The sequence below is a fragment of the Phaseolus vulgaris genome, chromosome 3, assembly GCF_000499845.2.
Source record: "Phaseolus vulgaris cultivar G19833 chromosome 3, P. vulgaris v2.0, whole genome shotgun sequence".
Classification (NCBI taxonomy): domain Eukaryota; kingdom Viridiplantae; phylum Streptophyta; class Magnoliopsida; order Fabales; family Fabaceae; genus Phaseolus; species Phaseolus vulgaris.
In genome coordinates, this window is record NC_023757.2 from 49,046,561 (window position 1) to 49,067,718 (window position 21,158).

The following is a 21,158-nucleotide window of genomic DNA, read 5'->3' on the forward strand; positions in this document are numbered from 1 at the left end:
CCAAATGATATGTTATCTTCCTATTTATTTTTAAATTGTTTCCGCTGAAAATTATTTATAGTGATGTATAATGTTTTTTTTAAAGTGAAACTGGATGGCTCCTTATTTAAGGGGTTATATAGAAATTGGATTGTAAATCTAAAGGTAATAAATTTTAGAAAAAAATTATATGTTTTTAAGTGAATGGTAGTTTTGAACACTCTTGTGTTGACATGAATCACAAAACAATTGGGTACATTGTTATTTTCCTTTAAATATTTGTATTCTTTCTTACTCACATATTTTTTTTGTATGTGTTAGTATAAAAATGTCAATGTTATTCCCCATTGTCACCTAGTTGAAACATTGTTTTCACCATAATAATGACAACTACCACTCTATTTGTGTCACTGACATACATTGGCTACAGTAAGAAAATATTGCTCATTCATCATTGTGCGCCAAATTAAGATTGATATTGAAACACATCCAAACACATATTTATATGTATCCCAAACTCACATGGCATAAAACAAGAAAGCCTCAAAAAGAGTTAACTCCAACTCTATAACCTATTATCATCTTCCAAGTATAATTTTTTTGGAATAAAAATTTATGTGATCTTATCCATCTAACTAACTAACTATTAAAAAGATTTATTTTTATTTTTTTTATAAAAGTTCTCGGTTTAAACATCATTATGTTAGATCTTACAATAATAAATAATGATAAATATCATCGTAAAATTTCACATCTCAACTAAACTATTATATATAAGATTATATTAGACTATATAAGTAATATGATAAAATAATATTTATGTATATGATTATTATATTTGTATACATTGATTACCTTTTAAAAAAAACTAATTAATATAATATTTTATTAATAGTTATATTTTAAATATAAAAATAATTAATTAAAATAATATTGTAAATAAAAATAATTAATTTAAATTTTGATATATTATTATTTAATTTATTTTAATTCTAATTTATAATTTTAAAAATTAATTATTACTTTTAAAATTTTATTTTACATGATTTTTAAATATTTTAAATGTACAGACAAAAGTATTCAATTACATCAATCAAGTAATCTACCATATTTTTGTTGATTTTTCATTTTCTTTCTCTTAATGTAAATAATATTACTTTTCAGTATTTATTTATTTATTTCTAATTTTCCCCCAATATAAATAAATCATTATATATATAGACGAAACTTGAAAAAAAAAATATTGGGTGCCAAATTTTCAAAAGTAAAATTTTTATATTATCATTAATATTTAAAAAATTAAAGAAGAAGGGTATTCAAACTTTCTTTCAACTTCTTACAACAAACATTCTCTCTCAATTTTCTATTCCACCCATTTCCTCCGTTACCAAACTTTTAACACTAACAAATACTATTTTTTCATATTTCTATTTCATTTATTTTTCTAATAACTAGTGAAATGAAATGGAAGAAATAAGAACGGGCTTTTGTGGTAAAAAGGCCAATCGGAAGATAGATCGGGGCCCAATAGTTTACGATTATCTTACTTTCAACCGGGGATTTCCTTATGGACCCCATGATTTCTTCCTCACCCCTTACTTTCAAAAATATTAAAACTATCAATTCTGGATTTAATCCAGAAAACATTTATATTTTGGATTTTATAATCAGAACAAAAAATACATTTATATTTTAGATTACACATTTTAAAATATAAATTTTTATATTTAAAAAATTGTTTCAGGATATAAAAATTACAAATTTTAACTTTTAAATTTTATAATTTAGGAAATCTCTTGATTTAACATTTCAAAATTAAAAAAATATTTAATAAAAAATGTTAAAGAGTAATTTAAATATTTTTTGAAGTATGTAGGTGCAGTAAGAAATACATGGAAGTGCAGAAAAAAATCCCCCTTGCAACCCCTTTATTCCAATTGAGCTTAAATGCAAATTTTTGTTGATGTTACTGTTTACACCCCTCTAAAATATTGATTACACCTCCTGGTATGTTTCTATTTACAATACCTTGTTTCTTATTCACAGCTCCAAAATTCACAACTTGTACATATTTGTTTCCGTAAGTCCAATTCAATTACATCCCTCAGCCCTTATATGCAACATGAAAAACATATGATATTAAAGCTACCAAAACTCACCAAAAACATATGATATTAAAGCCACCAAAACTCACCGCAAATTCTTTCTTGGGCCTTCATACGTTCTCCTACACTTCAATATTTTTTTTTTAATTTTTCAACAATACATTTAATTAAAATATAAACTAAAATCAATAAAACATCTAATTTACATTAATTTTCTTTTAATGAAAAAATATATAAATAAATAAAAAACTAAAAATTCAAAATGTTTCAAATAAATTTTTTTGTAAAAAAAAATAAAATTAATAAAATGTCACGTTTAAATTGATTTCTTTTTATTTTAAAAATATGTTTGATGTTATTTATTTTGAAATGCTAAGAAAATATAAATAAGAATATTAAGTCATGGAGTTAATTTGCATCATAAAACATAAAGGTATTTAAAAAGTATATTTACTTTGATTATTAGTTTGAGCAAAATAAACATTTTATTTTTTAAAAATTTTAGTCATTTTACCAGAAGCCACAAAACTCAAAAAAAAAAAAATCAGCGATGTGAAAAAATGTAGTACAAAACTGAAAAAAATTATCTTTGTATATGGGAAACGTTAAATACAACAAATCTTCTCGTCAACTCTTTTACATGGGCTCAAATGAAGGAATTGTTCTATCAAAATACCACGGAGAAGAATGAAAGTGTTGTGACTGGAAGGGAGGTATGGGATGAAACTAAGATTATTTAAAAATGTGACATTATGCTTCATTTAGGGTTATTTAAATTTTTTAAAAAGGTTAAACCGAATCAAGGTCAGTCAAAATTTGAGATGCATGGGCTTGGTTTGGAAGAGGGACATGTAGTATAAGCCTGCTTACTGTTTACCCAAGTCAATCATCCTCCCCGTAACCAAGTCCTGCAAAGCGCAACCGTGTGGAAAAATAACGACACAACAATTTAGTGAACTAGTTATCTTACTAACGGACATGAGATTTAAATTAAAAGAAGGGACGCAAAGAACATCTTTAATAGTGATATTGTCATTGAATTTAATTGTTCACGTAGATGAGATGGTCGTAGTTGAGCCTGTGGACAGATTAACATTTGGAATAAATGATGATGAAGTGTATGTGAAAAATTGTGAATCAGATGCAATGTGATGGGTTGTTCCGCTATCCAAAATTCATGGTTTCATAAAAGCAAAATGAATAGACGAGTTATGGGCAAACAGGCCTCCAACGTTTATAAACGCGTCACTTTTACCATTATTCTTGAGCGAGTAAACAACCTTTGTCAATTGCTGAATTTGCTCGACAGTGAAGTCTTGTACCAAGAAAACATATGATACATATCTCTCATTTAGCGGATAAAAATGGAGAATAACACTAAAATCGATGCTCTGATATCATACACGAAAATGGTATATAAGAAGATGATAAAAAAAATGGTACCACTTACCATTTTTCTTACTATCTTCTTATATACCATTTTCTTATAATGTCATTTTTTTTCCTTCATTAAGAAAAACAATTAATTGTTAATAGTCTCACTTATGTTAATACCTTATAAACATTGTATGAGGACAAAACAAGCGAAGATATCAAGGTAAAAGAAATACAAAAGGAAGGAAAGCTCAAAGAAGAAGAAGATGTAACTTTCTATCCTAATATAAACCAAATCATAGAAAAATGTTACTTTAAACATGATTTTACATATGACTCAAGTGAACGAAATGAACATACAAGGAATAACATTGTCACAAATAACTAATTGCATACTACAAATGTGAAAGAAAATGATTCCACGCAATTTGGAAGCCAAGACTCTAACTAGGGCAACAACCCATTCACTTTAAACAAGTTCAACAGCTCCTAAAAATATTACAAGATTCTATTATTAAAAATAGCCTTTAAATATATATATTATGTCCATATCCTTTATAATTGTTATTATAACATTAGACTATTATATATATAAATATTTTGAATATTTGTAAATGAAATCCAAAGATGAATGATCTAATTGATATTTAACAATGTTAAAATCAACTTTATCTTTAGAATGAGAGTTTGAGATTTATGGAAAAAGTATTGGCGCTAAGAAATGATGAAACTAGAGATATCTCTGATGAGATAATTGTGCCTTAAAATAATTATATGATAAATGAGATTCGAAAATTATCTAATTAAATTATACTCCTAATTGTGAATAAGTGCAATAATTATATTAGAAAAGTACAATGCAGAAATATTTGTCAGCTAACTACTCTAACAATTATTAAACATTTTAGGATTGGTGTGAGAGTAGATGTTTTTAAATATATATTATCCACTCATGTTAATATAATTCAAATTTGAAGGATGATTATTAACAATGATGTGTGTATCTCAATCGTTTCCCAAAAGGAAAAAACATGGATCTAGAGAGAATGAAAATCCAGTTAAAAAAAGTGGTTATAATTTGAGATAAAATTAATGTGTCAAGAAAATTATATAAATTCTAGATTTTTTTCTTATATATTCTTGTGTTTTAAAAAGAGTATTTTTATATTTGATATAAGTATATACTTACTTGAGATTACATCTTTCTATGCATGTATTTAATGAACTTGAGATTACATCTTTCTATGCATGTATTCAATCAACAAAGATAAGTAACCATTTTAACCCCATCAAAATAATTAATTGCAATAATAACTAAATTAGATACTATTTTAAAAATTAAAAAAAAATTGATTTCTAAATTAATTTCTATTATTGTTAAATAGTTTCTAAATTGGTATCTAATTAGCAACCAAAGTTTTTGTTATCAAATTTAGAAACTAAATAATTGGTAGTTAAAACCTTGGTTGCTAATTAGATACCAATTTAGAAACTATTTAACAATAATATAAACTAATTTAGAAAGCAAAATTGTTTTAGTTTCTAAAATGGTCTCTAATTTAGTTATTATTGCAACTAATTATTTTGATTTCTAAAAATTGATTTCTATTTCATGATTTTCTTGCGTATGGTTCATAAAGTAACATTTGTATTACTCTAATTAAATTAGTGGATAGATAATTTATATACATATTTTCTTCCTAAATATTGTAATAAGGTTTTGAAATCATATTTGAAAAAATTATGATTTTTAAGTAACTTATTCATTATATTTTTAAAATAAATGTGAAAATCCAGAATGGATAAATTCTATGAAGTACGATGCTCAATTATTATTTTTTTGTTTTTCTTTATACTCTGTCATACGCCATTCTTATCTTTATAACTAGTTGTATTTTTTTTTTCAATATAAACGCTATAATGTGGTTTATTTTAAAGAATAATTTTTTTTAGATTAGATCTAATTAAAAAAATGTACAAAATTTCGAGAATTACTTCTGAATTTATTTATTTTAATAATTTAGGAAAAAATTTAAAGAAACATAATATTTCGTGCTTCATTAGTAATTCACTCTGTTTCTCTATTAACCAATTTTCCATGATTTTTGTGGAATGTATGGTTGGTGGTGATATTTTTTTTGTCTGAGACCATAAGGTTGTGAGATTGCACATGGTCTTTTGGACAAAGAGAAGAACTTCTCACCATTTTAACATTCATATAACTTAATTTAAAAAATTATATTTTGGCTGAAACTATTTTTATAAACCAAATAAAAAGATGTGTTATTATTTATTCATTTGAATTTGTTTCACGTGGAGATAACTCGATTTTGAAGAATGACCATTAAATCCGTTTTTGTTTACTTAAATTGTACTTTATGCATTCAGTTTAACTATAAGTTTCAACACCTATTTTCATCCACTATGACACTGTCCGAAAATTCAAGAAATAAAAACTCGTTACTAATATAACAAATAGAGACGTGAAGAGTTTAAGAAAAAAAAAACGGTTTTAGTTTAAAAAAAAACAGCATTAAAATTAACTTCAATTATAATGAATGGGTAACTTAATATTTGTTATTTTTAAAGATTTCTCATTAAAAAGGTATTTAAGAACTATAATCTTGTTTATCTTATGTATATATAGGTTAGTAAAACCAATTTAAATATAATCTTATATATTTATTTATTTTTCTATCACTTTTTTTCACACATGAGATGCACATTGTAAGGTGTCTATATGAAATGGATCTCTTGTATTGTGTATTTTTTTCTCCCCACCATAGCCACCACTCCAACCAACTTTTCATGTGTTTGGCAAACTAAAACCCACCTTGTCGGAAACATCAACCAAGTGAAAATAGAGCAACTTTGTACGTCTAGAAATATTGGAAATGTTTCAATAGATTTCCTAAATCTAAATATTAAATATATAACATAGGTTGATGTTGATTTATAACTCTTCTTTAATGGTCTTATGTTCGGGTCACCACACGTTACTTTGAAGCTTAAAAAAAAGTAAGGTGGTTTTTTAAAAAAGTAAAGCGTTTTAAAACGAGAGTTGAGAAGAGAAAGAATGATAAAACGATTATATGTTGTAATTTTTGTAATGATAAATAACATCACATTTTATAATATAATTTAAATGTAACAATTGATAATAAAAACTTTGTAACATATTTTAATGTTGAAAACATAAATCACCATCGATTCCACTTATTTGAGAGAGAAGATGTAAAAATAGAATGGAGCATGTTGGTGACGTCAGAAAAAATTATCCAAAGAATGAAAGGCTTTTTATGGGAAAATAGCGCTAGAAAAAAGGTTAGCAGTTGCGGCTTGCGAGTGCAGTGGTGTTTGCGGTGCCTGCCAGCTGCGAAACCCCTCCCAAATCTCTTCCTTCTTCCTCTTCTCCTCTTTTCCATCTCTGCACTTTTCTTAACACAGGTTCCTCTCAATTCAAATTCCGCTTCCTCTCTCCCTCATCGCATCGCCTTTCATTTCTATTGCAGCTCCCTCACCCTTTTTCCTCTGCCTCAGATTTCCCTCTCCTTCACCCTCCTTCGTTTCTTAGGGTTTCATGCTTTCGTAATTCCTTTTTTTCAAAACAAGACGTGTAGGTTTATCATCCCTGGGATTAATAAATATTGGGCTTAGGCCAAAATTTCGATCTGTGCCCGCTCCCCCCTTTTCATTTTTTTGTCACGGTTCAATATTCTGATCTGCTTGCTTTTTGGTTTTGGATTGAAGTTGTGCTTTTTAATTTGCTGGATTATAATGAATTGAATGTTGTGCATGATAGAGTTAATGTCACCGTTGCAGGACGATGATTAAACTATTTAAAGTCAAGGAGAAGCAGAGAGAACAAGCAGAGAATGCAAGTGGAGGACCACCTGTTAAGAAGCAATCAGCTGGGGAGTTGCGTCTTCACAAAGGTTAACCTCGATGATTTCTGTTTTGTAAATGGCGCTAAGCTTTATGTGCACAAGTCAATTCGATCATACATGTGCTACCCAAAATTGATTTGTCTAAAGAGTTTTTGTAGCTTTTAATTACCAGAGCAGGGATTTTTGTGGGGGTTTTTGAGGCATACGAGGGAGGATTTGTTAAAAGGAGTTTGTCGATTCGCATAGTTTGAGTTGATCTATTTGATTGTGGGAATAGAATGTTTGATATGTTTTGCTCTAGGATTTCCATTACAAGGGATAGAAAAAATCAACGATATGCAGAATATTTTTTTCGAAGTGTTTTGTTTTGTATTGTTTGAATGACTTTGGACCGAAGAAGAAAGGTTATTACTTTTTTAAGGGAAAATAGTGAATATCGCACAATTTGCGTTTTATGATGTCTGAAGTTTGTTTCGGAAGATGAATTGCTTGCCACTTGTTGGCGCTTTTGGCTTAGTGAGTTACAAGATCTACATTATTGGCTAATTTACTTTCTTTATGTAAGTGGTTTTATTTTGTTTTAAGGCATTATGTTGTGTAAAAACTTTAGTGTTTGATTCTAATAGTCAGGATTGCATAATTTTATTTTGTTTTTAGGCATTATGCAGTGTAATAATTAAAGTTTTTGTGTAAGAGTCTCTTACGTGCATTGTCAGGATTAGATATTGCTTTAACTCTCAAGTAAGAATTGCACAAACTTTGAGGGAAATGGCAATTAGAGGTTTCTAATGGATGTAAGTACAAGGACCCGTTTGATTTTTTGAAAACTGTGGTACTGGAAAGTACAACTGTCGTACTGCAATAGTTTCTCATATCAATTTCTTCAGTTTCTGGTAGCTGTCATGCTTGGAGTAGGAGTACACTGTAGTGTGGATTTTATGTGAATTGACTGGGGAAAAAATCATCTGGTGATCGTTTGTGCTGCTGTTCGGTGGTTATATCACTTCCATCTATATTCATGGAAGCTTTTTGGTTTTGAATTTATTATTGATTTTTCTGGATCAATTATTTCTTTTCTGCATGTGGTAAGCAGGAATTTAATCTGGATATTTTCTGTTTTAACATACTCTGGTTTTTGTGTACTCTCCTATGGTTTGTGGTGATGTGAAGCTGTAAACTGGTATTTCTTAAAACGAGTATGTGTCCAGTAGTACAAGTATGATATTGTTTTGGGGTGTAAGTTGGTTTGATTTTATACAAAAAAGACTTTTGGAAGCTCAGGTAACAAGAGTTGATTGTATGGTTTTTATTCCTATGAAAAGGGAGAGAGGGAGACCAAGAAAGACATTGGGGGAAATTGTTAATAGGAGTCTCATGGTAAAGATACTCTGAGATCTGGTCTATAACCATATTGAATGACAATGTGCCATTCATGTAGCTAATGGTGCTAACCTTACCAAGTGGGATAAGGCTTTTGTTGTTATTACTGATCTTGTTTTTTACATTACTTGAGGATGTAGTTTTCTGCCATCTTATTCTGTTAAATGAGCTTTTGGTTACATTGGAGTGTCACTTCTTGCAGACATAAGTGAGTTGAATCTGCCAACATCTTGTGTCATACGATTTCCCAATGGCAAAGATGACCTGATGAACTTTGAAGTTTCAATCCAACCTGATGATGGATATTACATGTATGGAGCTTCCTAAATTATCTGCCCATCTCTTTTGTGTTTAATTTGGAGAATTGGATGCACCTACTCCTCATGTCCTTCTCATTATATACTTTTTAGTTTTTTGAAATTCTTAATAATAATATATAATCTCATTGGATTTACATCCCCGTTCTCCACCCCAGAAGTAAAAGGAAAGTGAACTGAGAACTTCCCTTTCTCCACTATTTTTTGTTTGTTCTTTACAGGGGTGGCACATTTTTGTTTACATTCCAAGTATCTCCCATCTATCCACACGAGGCACCAAAGGTTAAGTGCAAGACAAAGGTAGGAATTCGGAGACAATGGTTATCTTTGGTGGTATTATTAAGTCATGCTTTACTTATGTAGATTCTTACGTGTTTAATCTTGCTTGTGACATATTTTTGATTTTCCTTGTCTGTTTGAAACTCACAATTTAATTTGTCATGTTGTACACGTAGGTCTACCATCCAAATATAGACTTGGAAGGAAATGTTTGCCTTAACATCCTACGAGAAGATTGGAAACCTGTTCTCAATATAAACACAGTCATCTACGGATTGTATCATCTCTTCACGGTATGACTCTTGTTTTAGCCAATTTTGGTTATTATCCTTGGAACTTTTACATTATAATCTCTGAATTATCGTGGCAGGAACCAAATTATGAGGATCCGCTGAATCATGACGCTGCTGCGGTCTTGAGAGAGAACCCGAAGTTGTTTGAGTCTAATGTGAGGAGGGCTATGGCTGGTGGGTATGTGGGGCAAACCTATTTCACTCGTTGTATGTAATCTTTGCTCCATAGTCCGCGGTTGGAATATTATATCATTGCTTAAAAGGCCCATGGTTTGTAAAATTTACTTGCGAAAATTGCATTTTATTTCAAAACGCTTGCTGTTATTTGTCCTGGTGGAGCAAGATGATAAGCCCAAACAAGACCAAGCATCAGAAAGCCTAGCAATTCGTTACCGTAACTTTTGTGCTTGCTTTTGTAATGTGACTTGATATTTAAAGTGGACCAAACAAAAAGGGATTCAGTGGTCAAATATATATAGATACTTTCTGCTTGCTCCCATTGCAGTTGGTATGTCTATTACTTGTTCTTTGACTGATCGTTTTAATAACTCTTGCTGCGTTTCTATCAAATGCAACATTGATTAAACATGGTACAGCAATTTGAATATTTCTGGTTGGCCTGTGGGCTCAGTCTGAGATCACTACTATGTTATTACAAGGGTCACCAATTGTTGGGAACAAAGGCATCCAATTTTTCATAAAAGATATAGATCTTGAGTTATATAGAAATCTTTGCATCTAATTTCTCCAAAAGATTATAAATATGAATTGATGATTGTAATGTACAAGACAAGTCTAACTAATTTTACATGTTTTGTTTTCTTATTGGGGTTCTATGGGACCCTCATAGCAGTGTGATTCTTTTTCAGGTTTGAATGATGGGATCACGCGTATGTCGCCCTCCTCCCTCAAACTAATCTGTTGCCACAGCCCCCTTTCTCCATCTGCAATTGATCTCTGCCTCTTCCATCTTTTTCTTAGTGGATATAGATGGTCGTTTTGCTCTTCTCCACATATGCAGTCGAAACTTCGAACATGAAGGAGACCAGTCATAATTTAGGATTATTCATAATAAAGTGGAATGTAATTCAAACTCAATTTTACTTTAAATGAGGTTATATATATATATTAATTTAGTTATGTATTTATATATATTTATATTTATATATGTATATATATTATAATTTAATCATATTTCTAGTCTATTTGTTGATGTAAGATTTTCAGTTATAATTAAAGAAGGGTTAGTAGGTTGGGATAAAGGTCAATTTTAAATTTTTGTAATTCTAAAAAGGACTATAAACAGCTAAAATGATAGATAATTCTTTTGCATAATGAGAGAATTTGATAATTTTCTTTTCACTCACTCACGCTTTGATCGTTCACGATTGTCTTTATCTTTAGATTGTCTCTTTCCTAGGATTAAGGTTTTTTCCTATTGTTTGATTTAGGATGGAATGGTGTATCTTGTTATTCTTATCGTGCCTTACTCTTGTCTTATAACTTGAGTTAAACCTCCGAATCTATTTGAATTCCAATTTTCCTTAATTTGATGTTCCTCCTATAATAGAAAAACAAAGTGATCAAGTTTTCTTAACAGTTTAGTTTTTTTGCAAGTACCAACCTCGAACTCCTACGGAATTTGTTTTTTGTACTTGCTTTACTAGTGTAATTGGTGAGTTAAGATCCGTTACCAGGAACTAGGCTGTTTTTGTTCGTAAAGCTTAGTTAAGGTGCTTTAAGATGATTTTGTGAATTTCGTTCGTTATGCCATTTTGTAATTGTTTGACCACATTTATGCTATGTTTGGATTGAGGAGTAGAAAGTTGAGGGTGTGGGAGAGTGAAAATGTGAAGATTTGAGAAGAAAGTGTGAAGAAAGTTGAGAGTGTTTAGATTGAGATATGTTATGTTATGTTTTGATTAGAGGGTGTGGGAGAGTGAAAAATCGATGGTGTAGGAGAGTGGAAAGTTGAGGGTGTTTGGATTGAGATATGTTAGAATAGATGTGTGAGGAAAGTTTATTAAAATATGTGAGTGATATGATGGTTGTAAGAATATTTTAAATTACTTTTTAACTGTGTAAATTGTAAGATTACAAATTTACCCTTTTATATAAAAAAAATAAAATAAATGATAATTAATTTTGTGCATATTTTATTTAATTAAAATAATTTAAAATTTTAATTATAAATAAAAGAATAAAATAATGTATAATTCAAATAAATAAATAAAAACATAAAATTTAAATATAATTTTAGATAATTTTAATATATATAGTAATGCTCTAATTCTCCAATAAAAATGAGCCAAAATTTGATTTATACATAATGTAAATTAAATGTTAAAAAAGTTGCATTCAAAACAATATCATCATTTAAATACCATTAAAACTATCATGAAAATCTTAATATTAAATAACATCATAATTGTTCAACATAATTGTTCAACGTGACAAATATCAATAACAATTCAACAATGTTCAACATGAAAAATAAAAAGTAAGATATTTTAAATGATGAAATTTAATTATTCTTTCCAAAGTATTTTGAAATTGAAGAAATTCAATTTCATTTCTTTATTCAAACAAGAAAAATTGAAAATAAAAGAATTTTAATTAAAGAAATTAATATTTTTAGAATTTAAATTCTTTAGAATTATAAAATCCCCCCTCAAGTAACAATCCTAATTTTTTGAGAAATTCATTAATTAATGTTGAATAGATGAGAAATTTACATGAGTGGTGCAATTCTACTAATTTATTGTGTTAAATATTTAAAATGATGCAATATATTGTGTTGCAAAGACTTTTGGTAATTAATTATAAACAATTACCAATCATTCTTTAATTGTGCACAATCATTCTTCAATTGCAAAGCAAGTGACCTTAGATAATAGTGTTAAGTTTTTTGCTGTATAACTTTATCACATTGAGCGTTTGACTATAAATCTTCATTAGTTGGTGATTGAATCTAATTTGAACTTGAATAGAAGAAGTTTATTTGAAAGGTTAGACAGAATTTCTTTCTTGCAATAGAACTATTAAACCTTTTCTAATTAACATACTTGTCTACTTTATCAGCATCGTTTACACCCTAATTAATATACTTTTCTTATACTGCTGATTAGCATTGGACTCCATCACATACTCCCTAATCGAGAAAAATACAAAAATTAAAAGATTAGATGAATGATGTGAAGAGGTCCATTTAGTTAGACAATATATATCCAAATCCCTTTGCAGGTTTTAAAACAATAGAAAAGACCATTCCATTTAGCTCCATTGTATCTTATTCCACAAATCCAAATAAATGGATGTCTTAAGAAAATAATTGTCGAAGAAAAATGGATGTCTTGGAAGTTTCTCAAGACAATAAGCTTCACAAAATAGTATAAATAAAAGAAAAAATTGTAAGAAAAGCTTTAAGAAAGAAAGACTGAGAGAGAAGAGAAAACAAAAGAATATCTTTCATTGACGTGAAAAAAAAAAAAGCTACAAAACCTGAGAAGATAGGTTTTATAGAACAGAAAAAGGAAAACCAAAAACTGAAAAAACTATGTTTGATTCAGTGAAAAGACGAGGGAAGAAGATAGACGCTGTGAGAAGACGATGGACGCAGACGGTAAACGCTGAGAACTATCTTTGGTTTTGATTTTTGTTATTGTCTAGTGCCTCAATTTGATTATAAAATTATGAGAGAATGAAAGGTTCAATTTTGTGATTAGATTTAGACATTTCATGTATATGATTAAACAATAATGAAAGGAAGTGCACTTAATTTGAGTTGTGGTGGTGTGTGAGTGAATATCTGAAGTAAATGAAAGTTGGAAGATCGGAAACAAGTGAAGGAGGCATGGGGATAAACATGAGTTTTTGTTTAATTTGTTTACTTGATTGATTTAGTTTACTCAAAGTTAAGGTTAGAGTGAGAAACAAGTAAAACCAAAATCATATAATACAAGGAATCTGATGTGTGGCACGCGCATCTTCTTTGGTTTCCATTCTAAGAAATTTAAAGTAAGCACGGAAGAACCTCCGTTGGAGGCATAAATAACTTCACTCCAATAACTCCTTTGTCTTATTATTCACCCTGATTCTACCACTACTTTTATCTTTACTTTAATACATTTAACTCCATTCAACTATAAGAGGTATACATATCTTCGCTCCTCAACTCTCACCTTATCTTATTTTCCTTCAATTAACCATCTCTATTTCTACTATACCTAACAATAGCTTTCCCCCTTAAATGGACAAATTGCCAAAACATTTACTTTTCACTTGAAAATGATGTCTGTCATGTGACTCAAAAATCTCTTCAAAATATTACTATTCATTTGTTAATTATTTTTTATTAGTAAAAAGTAAAAATAAGTATAGAGTATTGTTCTCGTATGTCAATATAGTTTCACATCGTTCAGGAATCGATGACAGTTTATATATTCCCTTCTCTCTTCACACTTCGAGGAACAAGTATTTTAGAGATGTTTCAACTCTATTGCATCTAAAAAATTATGACTTGTGTATAATTTCAAAAAGTAAACCACTCTATCACCTAGCAACAATCTCTAAACTACCACTAGGAACATTTTAGAGACTAAAAAAATTTGGTTTTTAAATTAATTTCTATTATTGTTAAATGGTTTCTAAATTACTATAATAACTACTTATTTTTTGTCTCTAAAATTGATTTTTATTTCATAATTTTCTTGTGATATACTTATAACTTCTTAGAAAAACTTAGATATTGTTGGCACTATGTAGTATAGTAAGTTCATATGCAAAATACACTACTAATCTAACAAACCTGATAGAAAATTCACCAAAAAGTAACCTGATAGACTATTCACCAAAAAGTAGTAGGATCTCTATGTTGGATTGTAGTTAACACTACTCGAATCATAGTTTTGCTTCGTCCTCAAACTAATTCAATTCAAGATTAACATTATTGTTTAACTCCTTCCAACCCATGAATTGGTGTATGCCAGGAAACCCAATCAAACTATTAATTATATATACATCTTTATCTATTAGAAAACTTAATGAAATATGCATATCATGTTTTCCGAGCTCTTAACTATTTCGCTTAAAATAACGCTGTTTGGTTCCTAGCTTTTACCTCTTAGAAATGAAAAAAAAATAAAATGAAAAGAATTGGCTTTTGGGTTGAGGAAGATGTATACTAAAATCCATTCTAATCAGTGCTCCTTTTGACTCCCTTGACATATATATTCTTCTCCCTCACTTTCTAGCTTTCTTCATGTGGTGCATTGTACCCGGTCTGTGAAGAACAGAAAAAGGAACTTTCACCATAATAGGTAAATTTTCATATACGAATCCAAATTAAAAAAAAATGCAGGCTCGTTTATACGCGAATCCAAATTCTGCTTTCCATTTCAACTTTATTCATTCATGTTGGAATATCTTAAATGTTTCAAGAAATTGTCCAGGGGAAGCTTATCTTATAGACACCAGGTAGATAACACTTAACATCCAACTAAGGAGATATGTCTGCCTAAAACACGGATTAAAACATTATTGTTCATCATATTACAATCAAAACCCAAAAGGAAAGGTATATAAAATACAAGATTAACCCATAACACATGTATTACCTCTTTTATAACTATTGCCTTTAATTACTACTGACTCTTTCAAAATATTTTAAGCATCATGCTAACTTACTCTCATCACAATACTTTGCATAACAAATGCAAATATGTGACTGATAATAGAATAAGAAGGCATGCATACCTAAAAAATCAAGAATTAAGAAAAAGAAAATCTCATTAATATCTAACATAAGTTAGAACCTTATTGATCATCATCGCAGCTCAAACCTAAGAAAATGTACAAATACAAGGTTATAACACAAGTATTAATTCATTACTACGTATATATTTAATAATTGCAATTACAATGCCTACTAGCAGTATTTATCCATTCAATTCTAAAATGAAATATAATCACTACTACAAGAAAATTATTAAATAAAATTTAATTTTAAAATAAAAAATAATTAATTTTTATATTAATTAAATTATATATTATTTTAAAAATTACTAAAATTATTGGTATTTAAATTAGTTTATATGATTGATAAATAATGTCTATATTGATATCTAATTAGCTATCTACCTAAATTTTAGCTACCAATTATTTAAATTTTAAAATAATATCTAATTTAGTAAGTATAATAATTAATTATTTTTAATACTTAAATTTGTTTTTATGTAGTGATTTTCTAACCCTGAATGCTTTAGAATATAGTGATTGTTTTCTTATCAAATGTATAGTAATTGCATAATAACTAATGATTAATTCAAAAATCCTATATGTCAGATTAATTTCTAATTAGTAACTAACTAAAATTTACACGCATGGCCACCAAAATTTAACTGAGACTTAATAGTTTGGATTAAACGTTTAACAAAGAACATTGGGGCATGTTCAAGCATAAAAAATAAATAAAAATATGATACTTGTTAAACATTGTTTCTTGCGCATAATAGTTGTGTACTTTATTTTGATATATATACACTTGTTATAATATTTTTTTTCTTTTGTTTTCTTGCTAAAAAAAAGCAATATTCATTGCATAGGCAGAACATGTCTAACTGTGTCTTTGATGGGAGGGAGAGACTCAAAAATATAAGTGATGAATTTAATTGGATTTGTTTGTAATGATAAAAAAGGGAAAGATTTAAAAAGTCAGTGAATCTTATTATTTTTTATTTCATTTTTATTTACCCACTATTTTTATTAATTTTCAACTAAATATTTTTTTATTTTATTTTTCACTTTTCTTTAATTTCTAAATTATTATTGTTTAGTTTAGGGTTTATATATATATATATATATATATATAATTGACAGGAGTAAAAAAGAAAAGAAATAATTTTATATAATGATGGGATTCATGCTATTGTTTTTTGTTTATTTTTTTTCTTGGACAAAAACACTTGACTTTGTTACTTTACTATTAACATTACGCACGGGATAAAAAAAATTATTTTTTTAATTATTAATAAATAAAATAAAATACTTTTATCATAAAAAAATTAAAAAATAAAATAAGTGTTGCAGTCTTGGAGATCTCACATCGACTAGAGATGAGAATATTTCATTGTATAGTGAGTGCAAATTTCATCTCATGAGTCGGTTTTATGGGTTGAGTTAAGGTTAGTCCACTTTGTAAAATGGTATCAGAGTCATTTAAAGCCTATCGTGTCACTCGCTATCGGGCTATTATCAGACCACCCATAATATGTTGTCCCACGCATAAGTTGTTACTCTCGACGTGAGAGGGTGTTGTACTGATAGGGGTAAAACCGAGAGGTTCATGCTGAGAACTACATAGTATAACAATTAAGATGATTAAGTTAAAACCGAGAGGTTTTGACCGAAAGCAATAAAGACAAGAATAAAACAAATATAAAAGTTGTAAAAGCCCAATTAGATAAAAACTTGCAAGAGGGGTGCACAAATAATAAAAAAAGGTGCAGAAAGAAAGCCCAAGAGTAAAAGGAAAGCCCATTAAAGAAACTCTATAAATAGGAGTTCAGAGATAGAAAGAGGTAAGAGTGATTTTATCTGATGAACGTAAAACCTTTTCTGACTTTGGCATCGGAGCGACTTGCAGGTACCCCCCACCTGTTGTGAGGAGAAGCCGAGAGCACCAGCCGAGAGGAGAAGCCGAGGGCACCAGCCGAGAGGAGAAGCCGAGAGCACCAGCCGAGAGGAGAAGCAAAGAGTTTCCATCAAGGAGTACCCGACCCAAGATAGTATTCAGCCCAAGATTGAAGGATTAGTCTTGATTAACCCATTTCAAGTGTTCTTGGTCCTTGTTGTAAGAACATTTTGGCGCCCACCGTGGGGCCGAGGGTCAATTGAGAAGGGTTAAAGACAAGATGAGTCAAGGAGGAGAACAAGGTGGAGATCGGGAAGACAATGTTAACATGCCAATGGCAATGTTGGTCCAATTACAAAAAGAATTCGAAATGTTAAAAAAGAATAATGAAGAAGAATTGAGTATGTTAAGGGCCGAAAACGCACACATGAGGAGAAAGTTACAAGAGGAAACGGTTGTGAATTCATCTTTCGAAACTGTCCAACCGGGGATACAGGTGAACGAGAGGATATATAATGAAAATTCTCAAACCAGAAGAAGATGGCTTGAAAACTCTGGGGTTTGTGCAGGAATATCTTCCAGAAAACATCCGTTTTATGATGTTATAGTCGATACTCCGTTGCCTGACAACTGGAAGAACTTAACCATTGACAAATATGATGGAAGTACGGATCCTGATGAGCATATTGCAATATATACTACTCAAATCAGCTTGTATACATGGAATGATGCTGTTATGTGCAGAGTATTTCCTACAACTCTGAAAGGGGCAGCATTGAGCTGGTTTACACGCCTCCCACCTTTGAGTATAAATTGTTTTGATACGTTGATAGAAAAGTTCGGTGCTCAATTTGCAACTAGTCGTCCCCATCATTTAACGTCAATCGCCTTAGTAAACATAAGACAAGAGAAAGGAGAGTCTTTAAGAATGTTCATGGAACGTTTTGGGAAGGTTGCTTTGGGAATCCGAAATCTTAGTCCAGAGGTCACCATGCATCATATGATAACGACATTAAAACCGGGACCATTTGCCGATAGTCTTTGCAAGAAACCTGCGATCAATCTGGATGAACTAAGGCAACGGGCATCAAAATTTATGCAAATGGAAGAATTAAGGGAGTTTCGAAATCAAGTAAGGGTTGATGGAGGCGAGAAGAGGGTGACAGAAAAAGAACACCCGCCTGTTGCAAGAAGAGCCCGAGAAGAATTCAGAAGCCGAAAATTCCAACAATACACACCTTTGAATGCAAACAGAGCTAGAGTTTTACAAGAAGCTATGGCAACAGAAATAATACCACCACTACGAAAAGCACGAACACCAGAAAGAGCAGATCATACCAAGCATTGCGAGTATCATAAAAATCATGGCCATCATACAGAAGAATGCATCGGGTTGAAGGATAGAATAGAAGAATTAATTCAAGCTGGACAGTTGAAACGCTTCGTCCAAGGAGGAAATGTGAGAATAAGGTTAAGTCCTGAGAGAGGATCGAAAGGGGGAGAAATGGGCCAGAGAAGAGTTGAAAGATTTGAAAGAAGAGATGAAAAAAGAGTTGAAAAAAGAAGTGATAGAAGAGATGGAAGGCTAGAAAGAAGAAGTGATAGGGATCATCAAAACACTCAGTCAGTAAGGCGGAGTAGAGAACGAAGTCTGGGTAGGCCGGTCAGAGGATTTATAAACACAATTTCAGGAGGTTTTTCAGGAAAGGAATCCTCATCAGCAAGAAAACAACATTGGAGAAGCATCAGAACAATTAATCATATTTTCAAAAGAAGAACCTTGCCACCAATGCTTTTCACAGATGAAGATTTTCAAGAGATTGATCCCGATCACGATGACCCTATGGTGATAACGGTAGAAATAGCCGAATATGCTGTTATGAAAACCTTAGTTGATCAGGGGAGTTCAGTTGATATCTTGTTTTGGGATACTTTCAAAAGATTACATTTAAGAGAAGAAGATATAGTACCTTTCCGAGACCAGATCATTGGCTTTTCGGGAGAAAGAGTTAACACTAAGGGGTACATTGATTTGATGACCACGTTTGGAAGAGGCAATAAAACTAAAAAAATCAAAATCAGATATTTGGTGGTGGATGCTACTACATCATATAATGTGTTATTAGGACGATCCTCTTTGAATAAACTGGGAGCAATAGTTTCAACACCGCATTTGGCTATGAAGTTCCCAACAGAAAAATGTGAGATAACAACGGTTTATGTCAATCAAAAGGATGCTCGGGAGTGTTATGCAGCAGGCTTAAAGATGAATTTAAGAGCAAACCATGATACTGAAAGAATGGTGGCAATGGCCGACTTGGACCCAAGAATAAATGACGAAAGGATAGAGCCAAAAGAAGAGACCACAGTTGTGGTATTGGGTCAAGACGAGAAGCAATGCACTTATGTAAGTGGAAGTTTGCCAAAAGAGTTGTTAAGTAAATTCATCACAGTGTTACGTAACAACAAGGATTTGTTTGCTTGGAAACCATCTGATATACCTGGCATTGATCCGAAAGTAGTTTGTCATAAATTGTCTGTATGTCAAGAAGCAAGACCGGTCTCTCAAAAGAGAAGAAAGTTAGGAGAAGAAAGACGAAAAGCAGCAATAGAAGAAACCGAGAAGTTAATGCAAGCTGGTTTCATAAAAGAGGCTCAATACACAACATGGTTATCCAATGTAGTGCTTGTCAAAAAACCAAATGGAAAGTGGAGAATGTGCACAGACTATACAGACTTAAACAAAGCTTGCCCGAAAGATACATACCCACTACCCAACATAGACCGGCTAGTGGATGGGGCGTCTGGACAAGAGATGATGAGCTTTCTTGATGCCTATTCAGGGTATAATCAAATACAAATGTATGAGCCAGATGTTCCAAAAACGGCTTTCACCACAGACACTGCGAATTATTGTTATAAAGTCATGCCTTTTGGTTTGAAGAATGCTGGAGCAACATATCAAAGGTTGATGGACAAGGTGTTTAAGGATCAGATTGGAAAAAATATGGAGGTGTATGTTGATGATATGGTTGTGAAATCAGGGGAGATAGAGAAACACTTGGAAGACCTTGAGGAGGTGTTTGCACAGATAAGAAAATACGAAATTCGGCTTAATCCAGAAAAATGCGTTTTTGGGGTAAGAGGTGGAAAATTTATAGGTTTTATGTTGACAAACAGAGGCATTGAAGCAAACCCCGACAAGTGCGAAGCAATAATGAAGATGGGAAGCCCAAAGAATTTGAAGGAGGTACAAAGACTAGTGGGAAAACTCAACTCATTATCAAGATTTCTACCAATTCTTGCCGAAAAAACCAAACCAATAGTAAACTTGCTAAAAAAATCTGAAACCTTTGAGTGGGATGAGCGGTGTGAGCAAGCCTTTTCTCAAATCAAAACTATAGTGGCCGAACCACCAATCTTGGTTAAACCAGTGTCAACCCAACCCATCATAGTCTACCTAGCCACCTCAGCTGAAGCCATAGGAGCAGCCTTGATTCAAGAAACCCCAGAGCAAAAACCAATATATTTTGTGAGTAGCTCCCTACAGAGTGCCGAAACTAGATATCCCAAAATTGAAAAAGTAGCCTTAACCCTGGTGTATACTGCGAGACGTCTTCGACCATATTTTCAGAATCATCAGATAATTGTGAGAACAGATTACCCAATATCCAAAATTTTGAGAAAACCCGAACTTGCAGGTAGGATGGTGACGTGGACGATGGAGCTATCAGAATATGGAATCAAGTACGAGCCAAGAGGACCTATCAAAGCCCAATCCCTTGCGGATTTCATTATTCAAATGCCGACAGAAACACAGCAGGAGCACTGGACATTGTATGTAGATTGAGCATCAAGCAAAAGAGGCAGCGGAGCAGGAATAGTGCTTGAAGGACCAGACAACTTCCAGGTGG

The 21,158-nt window shown here is 31.0% G+C and overlaps 2 protein-coding genes across 3 annotated transcripts; both read left to right on the forward strand.

Annotated features, from left to right (window-relative positions):
* The first annotated feature begins 6,642 nt into the window (after nt 1-6,642).
* Nucleotides 6,643-10,113, forward strand: LOC137808374 (NEDD8-conjugating enzyme Ubc12). 2 transcript variants are annotated; one of them, XM_068609450.1, is made up of 7 exons: nt 6,774-6,905; nt 6,999-7,074; nt 7,281-7,393; nt 8,928-9,036; nt 9,264-9,342; nt 9,498-9,614; nt 9,692-10,113. In XM_068609450.1, exons 3-7 carry the CDS (start codon nt 7,285-7,287, stop codon nt 9,827-9,829), a joined length of 552 nt encoding a protein of 183 aa, XP_068465551.1. In that variant the 5' UTR covers nt 6,774-6,905; nt 6,999-7,074; nt 7,281-7,284; the 3' UTR covers nt 9,830-10,113. The 2 variants fall into 2 exon arrangements, with proteins under 2 accessions (XP_068465549.1, XP_068465551.1); XM_068609448.1 differs by lacking the exon at nt 6,999-7,074 and having other exon boundaries at nt 6,643-6,905.
* Nucleotides 10,114-17,524: 7,411 nt separating this feature from the next.
* On the forward strand, nt 17,525-21,094 carry LOC137805692 (uncharacterized). The gene has a single exon (XM_068605630.1). It carries the CDS (start codon nt 17,525-17,527, stop codon nt 21,092-21,094), a length of 3,570 nt encoding a protein of 1,189 aa, XP_068461731.1.
* Nucleotides 21,095-21,158: the final 64 nt, after the last annotated feature.

Coding starts and splice junctions, on each gene's coding strand:
- LOC137808374 (XM_068609448.1), top strand. CDS start 7,285: ATGATTAAACTATTTAAAGTCAAGGAGAAGCAGAGAGAACAAGCAGAG. Junction 9,343..9,497: donor AGGTTAAGTGCAAGACAAAG/GTAGGAATTCGG, acceptor TTGTACACGTAG/GTCTACCATCCAAATATAGA. Junction 9,615..9,691: donor GATTGTATCATCTCTTCACG/GTATGACTCTTG, acceptor TTATCGTGGCAG/GAACCAAATTATGAGGATCC.
- LOC137805692 (XM_068605630.1), top strand. CDS start 17,525: ATGAGTCAAGGAGGAGAACAAGGTGGAGATCGGGAAGACAATGTTAAC.